Below are 10,660 nucleotides of genomic sequence, written 5' to 3' on the forward strand. Positions count from 1 at the left end.
ACAGGTACAGTATGGAGTGCCTCAAGGCTCAGTACTAGGACCATTACTTTTCACGCGTTACCCTTGGGAGATATCATCAGGAAACACGGTGTTAGCTTTCACTGTTATGCTGATGATACTCAGCTCTATATTTCTTCGCGGCCCGGCGAAACATACCAATTTGAAAAAATAGCAGAATGCATAGTTGATATAAAAAACTGGATGACGAGTAATTTCTTACTGCTAAATTCTGAAAAAACAGAGGTGTTAATTATAGGACCTAAAACCTCCGCATGTAATAACCTAGAACACTGTCTAACACTCGATGGCTGCTCTGTCAATTCTTCGTCATCAGTTAGGAACCTAGGTGTGCTACTTGATAGCAATCTTTCCTTTGAAAACCACATTTCTAGCATTTGTAAAACTGCATTTTTCCATCTCAAAAATATATCTAAATTACGACCTATGCTCTCAATGTCAAATGCAGAAATGTTAATTCATGCGTTTATGACCTCAAGGTTAGATTATTGTAATGCTTTATTGGGTGGTTGTTCTGCACGCTTAATAAACAAACTCCAAGCGGGTCCAAAATGCAGCAGCTATAGTTCTTACTAGAACCAGGAAGTATGACCATATTAGCCCGGTTCTGTCAACACTGCACTGGCTACCTATTAAACATCGTATAGATTTTAAAATCAAGGTTTTTCCTCCATTCTGTCACCGATGGAGTTTTGGTTCCTCTGGCTTGCTTACTTGGGGACACTTCATTTCCAGCAATATCGTCGACTTGATTGCACAGAGACTATTTAAACTGAACTGAGCTGAACTGGATGATGACATCATTGAATTCAATTATGAACTGCCTTTAACTGAAAATTGAGTGTTTACTATTGTCCTTTTGCATTATTGACACTATTTTCCTATTTAATACTGTAAAGTTGCTTTGACACAATCTGTATTGTTAAAAGCGCTATATAAATAAAGGTGACTTGACTTGTGTGTGCGTGCGAGTGTGCTGAACACTCAGCAGATCCATCAGGAGCATCTTATCCATCTTATCTCTCTGCCTCATTAAACACACACACACACACACACACACACTAGGGTACAGAATGAGATGAGTGGTAGTGAAGATAATTTGTCATTTCGTCTGCACTCAGAGAAGATCTGCTGTTCATCTGTCAACACTGTGTGTGTGTGTGTGAGTGTGAAGAGTGTGTGTTGATTTTCTCAGCAGATCAGTGAATGTGAACACTGCCGTCTGACTGAACAAAGCTCATCAGTGACTGATCTATGATTTATGAAGTTTGACATTAACAGGTTCCTAATGATGTGAAACTCTCTGTACACTGCAGTGATCCATGTTCTTCCTCAGTATTTCTCTTTTGTTTACCAGCACAAACATCTAAAGATTCTTAAATCAAGATACGTTTACTGGAGATTCAATAAGAAATTACAGAGAATAAGTCATCTGGTTTTCTGAGAAATTTATCAAAATGAAGTGAGTTTATGATCCATTTATCAGAAAACAAGACGTATAATACCTTCTGTCATTTTGCATCTCCAGTAAATGTATCTTGATTTATGAATCTTTAGACGTTTGCACTGGAAAACAAGAGAGAACCACTGATGAAGAGCAGCAGTCACTGCAGTGTAACAGTCCTCTACAACTATTTTATCATTGTTTATAAAATCGGAAGTATATTTTCTATCAACACATATTTGCTCGTCATGCATTCTGGGACTGTGTTCATCATGAAGGGTTTAGAGGTGTGTGTGGAGCGCATCAGTCATCACACACACACACACACATAGAGACACAGACACACAGACAGACACTCTCTCACAACACACGCACACACACACACTCACACACACACACTCTCACACACACACACACACACACAGATGTGTAATGCATGTTGCGTGCGATGGAGTTTGTTCTGCTGTGATGTGAGTTTTTCCTCTGATCTCTGATGCTCTCTGATACTCATGAAGGGTCAGTCTAGTGAGCACTTCCTGTGGCATATCTCCACTTCCTGAAGACCTGTGTGTTTGTGTGTGTGTGTGTGCTGTGGTTTATTCTGTCAGTCCTCTGATCCGTCACTGCCCACATCTGGCAGGAATTTGTGCTGGAATGGAGGGATTTGAGAAAACCAGAGAGAGAGAGACAGATGAGTGAAAAACGAGACTTCTGATAGAAACCAGACAGGCATTTACCCACAACCCCCCTCTCCACCCACAATACTCTCCAGCCAAAACCCGCTTCTGAAATTAAAACAATATTACTGGAATGAAAACACGAGCGGAGCCGAATTCTTATCTGCTGAGTGTGTGTGCGCGTTTGTGTGTGTGTGTGTGTGTGTGTGTGTGTGTGTGTGTGTGCGCGTTTGTGTGTGTGTGTGTGTGTGTGTGAGTGCGTGTGCGCGTTTGTGTGTGTGTGTGTGTGTGTGTGAGTGCGTGTGCGCGTTTGTGTGTGTGTGTGTGTGTGTGTGAGTGCGTGTGCGCGTTTGTGTGTGTGTGTGTGTGTGTGTGAGTGCGTGTGCGCGTTTGTGTGTGTGTGTGTGTGTGTGTGAGTGCGTGTGCGCGTTTGTGTGTGTGTGTGTGTGTGTGTGAGTGCGTGTGCGCGTTTGTGTGTGTGTGTGTGTGTGTGTGAGTGCGTGTGCGCGTTTGTGTGTGTGTGTGTGTGTGTGTGAGTGCGTGTGCGCGTTTGTGTGTGTGTGTGTGTGTGTGTGTCTGTGTGTGTGTGTGTGTGTGTGTGTTTTATGCGCCATCACCACTTTTTAATAATTTGTAATCATGTTTTAACTGCTTCATGTGAAGTATCTCAGCAGCTTCAGGTATAAATTATTTTTTAAGGCAAGGAGCTACAGATAATAGGGTCAAAATGAAACTAATTCCAGTTCCATACCTCTTCAATTGATTTATTATATTAAGAATTCCAAACATTTTTTGTGTTACGGGGTTTCCCAAAATATTGAAATATGCAAAAGCAGCATTGTCTAACTAAATATGCACTGATTTTCATAAATTTCCAGAACATGAATCTGAGCATTGAATAAAGCCAATCCTAGTTTGATTTTGTCGTCATATTAGAGTTATAGTTTTTCCAGAGAGGATTTTACGTTTCTTTTTTTATCACTCCATAAATCAGAAAATACTGTCAACAGACAAAAAAACAAAAACAAACACATTTTCACCATGTTTTCAGCAGTAAAATGTTGTATAAATCAGTGTGAATGAAATATAAACAAACCTTCAGAATATAGAGAGGAATAAAACTGTAAAGTGTGGTGTTTGTGAGAGAAAAAACTCTCTAAAGATTTAAATCTACAGACGCAAACAGATGAAGTGCTAAAAAAAGAGATGTTTTCTTTTCAGTAGTATGAAATGAAGTGTTATGAAAAGCCAAAAAAGCCCAAAAACTGACCAGTGCATGAAAAGTGTTTTTGCCTGTTAGTGTCTCGCCTTAAAAATATCTAAAAATATGATGCAATCTCTTGATTCATATGAGCTCATCAAACAAGTTCAACTGTAACAAACACACTGTATTTTTCAAAGTTGTAAATAAAACAAAGATTATTAGAGTATCTTTTACAAGAGAATACTATTTCAGTTTGTCTCCTTCAAAAATGCGTTTCATTGTAATAATTTGTGAACTCTTCTAGCGATTTCCTGAAGATTGTTTCAAACTCAATCCTACACCGAATATTTTTCAGTACATGAAGCTGTTGTTATAAATGGATTCAGGTGTAGTTTAGTTCAGTATTTAGAGTTGTTTTCAGCTTGTGATTCATTGCAGGATCAGTCAGAGCAGCGTCTCTGTTTTATTTACATGATCTCTGTGTTTGGCCCTCACTCGTCCTGCTCTGGCGTCTGACTCGCCCCAGTAATCTGATCGCATTCCTCCATGATTTCTCCTCCTCCGTGTCTATTTAAGAGCAGATATGACCTCAATCTTCTCTCTGAATGATACAGCACACAGTGAGCGCTGTTGAGTGTGTGTGTGCGTGCGTGTGTGTCAGTGAGTGTGTGTGTGTGTGTGTGTGTGTGTATTTGTGTGTGTGTGTGTGTGCGTGTGTGTGTGTGTGTGTGTGCGTGTGTGTGTGTGTGTGTGTGCGTGTGTGTGTGTGTGTGTGTGCGTGTGTGTGTGTGTGTGTGTGCGTGTGTGTGTGTGTGTGTGTGCGTGTGTGTGTGTGTGTGTGTGCGTGTGTGTGTGTGTGTGTGTGCGTGTGTGTGTGTGTGTGTGTGCGTGTGTGTGTGTGTGTGTGTGCGTGTGTGTGTGTGTGTGTGTGCGTGTGTGTGTGTGTGTGTGTGCGTGTGTGTGTGTGTGTGTGTGAGAGAGTGTCTAGCATCTCTGCTGTGTTTTGATAGTTGCAGCTCGTCTCTCTCTGCTTCATTTGAGAGGAGATCAACAAACTGCTCACCATCGGTTTCCACTAAAGAAAACACTCATTCACTGCTCGAGCTCTGTGCTTTATTCTGCTCCTCACATCCTCACACTCTTTCATCAACTCTATTCAGTCATTAATATGTTTTCATCAGCATTTGAACTAATGAATGAAGGCCTGATCTGATCCTCAGCGTTATGAGTCTGACCTCTGCTGGACAAACACGAGACACACACAAAATAGAAATAAAAAGGAAATTAATAATTTTATTAGTCAAGGATGCATTAAATTGATCAAAAGTTACAGTAAAGACAGTGTTACAGTAGATTTCTATTTCAAATAAATGCTGTTCTTCTGAACTTTCTGTTCATCTGTGAATCCTGAAAAATAAAATGCATTACAGTTTCCACAAAAATATTGTGCAGAACAAATGTTTTCAACATTGATAATAATCAGAAATGTTTCTCGAGCAGCAAATCAGCATATTAGAATGATTTCTGAAGATCATGTGACACTGAAGACTGGAGTAATGATGCTGAAAATACAGCTGCGCATCACAGAAATACATTACAGTTTAACAGAGATTCACATAGAAAACAGCTGTTTTACATTCTAATAACATTTCACAATTTTTTCTGTATTCTTGATCAAATAAATGCAGCCAAATTTGTGAGTGTTAGTGTAGATGTGTATGGTTCTGCTCTGAAACTAAAGCATGAGTCCGTCTGTGTTCTCAGCTGCTGTCTGTCATTCTGGTGACTCACATGAGGAAAGTTTGTTTTCCCTACAAACCAGGATTAAAAGCTTCCACAGAGAAGTGTGTGTGTGTGTCTGTGTGTCTCCAAAATCCTGACACTGTGTATGTTCGGCAGAGTCGTATTTGACCTTTGACCTTCAAACAATAAACAACAAACCTGCGTGTCTCTCGGTCTTTGAGCGAGTCAAAGTATACTGGTTTGAGCAGCACAGTAATAACACACACATGATCATGTTCAGAGGCGTAGCAATGTTTTTGTTCGTTAAATAGCCTATAAGTGTTTGTTTTTTAAAGTAACAACCAAGCGGCCAGCGGCAGACAGTGAGCCTATGTTTCATCAATTTAGTCTTAGTGTGTTCTCAGATGCCGTAGTAGGAGTTTCGCGCATGCGCAGTGAGAGTGGTCGCTTCGGGGTAGCATGCAGTCGAGTTTGTTAACTGCTCTTTGAATTAAAAACATTATCATCTGATTGTATCATATCTTTATTATTATTATAAATATTATATCGCAGCTATATACAAGCGTTTATAGGAAGAAGGAAGAAATACGAAGCGGAATGAATCAGTTTGAAAAGTAAGTTAGCGGCTAACGGCTAATTAAACCAATCACATCTGAATTTATGAACATTTAAACAGCTACAGTTTACAGTTTCACGAAATTACCATTCAGTTCATGGTATATACAATCATGATGAGGGTTCTATGTACATACATACACACATACACACATATATATATATGTGTGTGTGTGTGTGTATTTATATTAGCATCACATCACCAAATCAACATATAATTGTAGCCTTTAAAACATTTAATTTTTTAAAATAAAACTATTAACTATAACATCTGATTAATGTTATTAAATCTTGTCCAATAATGTTTCAGCTTGAATGTCATAAAATGCTGATTTATTACCAATAAATGTTGTGTTTGTAGTTTAAAGGAGGAAGACTGTGGTGAGCAGGAGGAGATGAAGGACAGTAATGAGACTGACGGAGGATCAATAAACAACAACAACAACATCAGACGCAAGGTGAGCCTGACACTCTCACACACACACACAAACACACACACACACACACACCCTTCTAAGTAGTGCTGTGTTCAAAATATCGATACGACGATGTATCGTCACAGAGATTTGACGATACGAGTATCGATACAGCTGGCCCTGTATCGATATTGTGGCACGTGTGCAGCAGTGGACCGCGCTTAATACACACACACACACTCACTCACTCACTGACACACACTCACACTCACTCACTGACACACACGCACTCACACACAGACACTCAATCACTCAATCACTCACACACACACACTCACACTCACACTCACTCACTGACACACACACACACACTCGCTCACACACACGCACCCCCACACACACACACACTCGCTCACACACACGCACCCCCACACACACACACACTCGCTCACACACACGCACCCCCACACACACACACACTCGCTCACACACACGCACCCCCACACACACACACACTCGCTCACACACACGCACCCCCACACACACACACACTCGCTCACACACACGCACCCCCACACACACACACACTCGCTCACACACACGCACCCCCACACACACACACACTCGCTCACACACACGCACCCCCACACACACACACACTCGCTCACACACACGCACCCCCACACACACACACACTCGCTCACACACACGCACCCCCACACACACACACACTCGCTCACACACACGCACCCCCACACACACACACACTCGCTCACACACACGCACCCCCACACACACACACACTCGCTCACACACACGCACCCCCACACACACACACACTCGCTCACACACACGCACCCCCACACACACACACACTCGCTCACACACACGCACCCCCACACACACACACACTCGCTCACACACACGCACCCCCACACACACACACACTCGCTCACACACACGCACCCCCACACACACACACACTCGCTCACACACACGCACCCCCACACACACACACACTCGCTCACACACACGCACCCCCACACACACACACACTCGCTCACACACACGCACCCCCACACACACACACACTCGCTCACACACACGCACCCCCACACACACACACACTCGCTCACACACACGCACCCCCACACACACACACACTCGCTCACACACACGCACCCCCACACACACACACACTCGCTCACACACACGCACCCCCACACACACACACACTCGCTCACACACACGCACCCCCACACACACACACACTCGCTCACACACACGCACCCCCACACACACACACACTCGCTCACACACACGCACCCCCACACACACACACACTCGCTCACACACACGCACCCCCACACACACACACACTCGCTCACACACACGCACCCCCACACACACACACACTCGCTCACACACACGCACCCCCACACACACACACACTCGCTCACACACACGCACCCCCACACACACACACACTCGCTCACACACACGCACCCCCACACACACACACACTCGCTCACACACACGCACCCCCACACACACACACACTCGCTCACACACACGCACCCCCACACACACACACACTCGCTCACACACACGCACCCCCACACACACACACACTCGCTCACACACACGCACCCCCACACACACACACACTCGCTCACACACACGCACCCCCACACACACACACACTCGCTCACACACACGCACCCCCACACACACACACACTCGCTCACACACACGCACCCCCACACACACACACACTCGCTCACACACACGCACCCCCACACACACACACACTCGCTCACACACACGCACCCCCACACACACACACACTCGCTCACACACACGCACCCCCACACACACACACACTCGCTCACACACACGCACCCCCACACACACACACACTCGCTCACACACACGCACCCCCACACACACACACACTCGCTCACACACACGCACCCCCACACACACACACACTCGCTCACACACACGCACCCCCACACACACACACACTCGCTCACACACACGCACCCCCACACACACACACACTCGCTCACACACACGCACCCCCACACACACACACACTCGCTCACACACACGCACCCCCACACACACACACACTCGCTCACACACACGCACCCCCACACACACACACACTCGCTCACACACACGCACCCCCACACACACACACACTCGCTCACACACACGCACCCCCACACACACACACACTCGCTCACACACACGCACCCCCACACACACACACACTCGCTCACACACACGCACCCCCACACACACACACACTCGCTCACACACACGCACCCCCACACACACACACACTCGCTCACACACACGCACCCCCACACACACACACACTCGCTCACACACACGCACCCCCACACACACACACACTCGCTCACACACACGCACCCCCACACACACACACACTCGCTCACACACACGCACCCCCACACACACACACACTCGCTCACACACACGCACCCCCACACACACACACACTCGCTCACACACACGCACCCCCACACACACACACACTCGCTCACACACACGCACCCCCACACACACACACACTCGCTCACACACACGCACCCCCACACACACACACACTCGCTCACACACACGCACCCCCACACACACACACACTCGCTCACACACACGCACCCCCACACACACACACACTCGCTCACACACACGCACCCCCACACACACACACACTCGCTCACACACACGCACCCCCACACACACACACACTCGCTCACACACACGCACCCCCACACACACACACACTCGCTCACACACACGCACCCCCACACACACACACACTCGCTCACACACACGCACCCCCACACACACACACACTCGCTCACACACACGCACCCCCACACACACACACACTCGCTCACACACACGCACCCCCACACACACACACACTCGCTCACACACACGCACCCCCACACACACACACACTCGCTCACACACACGCACCCCCACACACACACACACTCGCTCACACACACGCACCCCCACACACACACACACTCGCTCACACACACGCACCCCCACACACACACACACTCGCTCACACACACGCACCCCCACACACACACACACTCGCTCACACACACGCACCCCCACACACACACACACTCGCTCACACACACGCACCCCCACACACACACACACTCGCTCACACACACGCACCCCCACACACACACACACTCGCTCACACACACGCACCCCCACACACACACACACTCGCTCACACACACGCACCCCCACACACACACACACTCGCTCACACACACGCACCCCCACACACACACACACTCGCTCACACACACGCACCCCCACACACACACACACTCGCTCACACACACGCACCCCCACACACACACACACTCGCTCACACACACGCACCCCCACACACACACACACTCGCTCACACACACGCACCCCCACACACACACACACTCGCTCACACACACGCACCCCCACACACACACACACTCGCTCACACACACGCACCCCCACACACACACACACTCGCTCACACACACGCACCCCCACACACACACACACTCGCTCACACACACGCACCCCCACACACACACACACTCGCTCACACACACGCACCCCCACACACACACACACTCGCTCACACACACGCACCCCCACACACACACACACTCGCTCACACACACGCACCCCCACACACACACACACTCGCTCACACACACGCACCCCCACACACACACACACTCGCTCACACACACGCACCCCCACACACACACACACTCGCTCACACACACGCACCCCCACACACACACACACTCGCTCACACACACGCACCCCCACACACACACACACTCGCTCACACACACGCACCCCCACACACACACACACTCGCTCACACACACGCACCCCCACACACACACACACTCGCTCACACACACGCACCCCCACACACACACACACTCGCTCACACACACGCACCCCCACACACACACACACTCGCTCACACACACGCACCCCCACACACACACACACTCGCTCACACACACGCACCCCCACACACACACACACTCGCTCACACACACGCACCCCCACACACACACACACTCGCTCACACACACGCACCCCCACACACACACACACTCGCTCACACACACGCACCCCCACACACACACACACTCGCTCACACACACGCACCCCCACACACACACACACTCGCTCACACACACGCACCCCCACACACACACACACTCGCTCACACACACGCACACACACACTCACACTCACACTCACTCACTGACACACACACACACACACGCACTCACACACAGACACATAATCACTCAATCACTCACACACACTCACTCACACTCACTCACACTCACACTCACTCACTGACACACACACACACACTCACAGACACACAATCACTCAATCACTCACACGCACACACTCACACTCACTCTCACACACACACACACACTCACTCACACTCACT

The 10,660-nt window shown here is 47.9% G+C and overlaps 1 protein-coding gene across 1 annotated transcript in view; it reads left to right on the forward strand.

The window, feature by feature from the left end:
- The first annotated feature begins 5,506 nt into the window (after positions 1 to 5,506).
- eif4e2rs1 (eukaryotic translation initiation factor 4E family member 2 related sequence 1) overlaps positions 5,507 to 10,660 on the forward strand; it is a 14,729-nt gene continuing 9,575 nt past the window's right edge. Inside the window, exons 1-2 of the mRNA XM_016474893.1 lie at positions 5,507 to 5,700; positions 6,063 to 6,159. Of these exons, the coding sequence (XP_016330379.1) occupies positions 5,684 to 5,700; positions 6,063 to 6,159 (114 nt within the window). The 5' untranslated portion in view covers positions 5,507 to 5,683. The remainder of the gene's footprint in view (positions 5,701 to 6,062; positions 6,160 to 10,660) is intronic.

This window comes from Sinocyclocheilus anshuiensis, unplaced genomic scaffold (genome assembly GCF_001515605.1).
Source record: "Sinocyclocheilus anshuiensis isolate Anshui unplaced genomic scaffold, SAMN03320099.WGS_v1.1 scaffold2162, whole genome shotgun sequence".
Taxonomy (NCBI): domain Eukaryota; kingdom Metazoa; phylum Chordata; class Actinopteri; order Cypriniformes; family Cyprinidae; genus Sinocyclocheilus; species Sinocyclocheilus anshuiensis.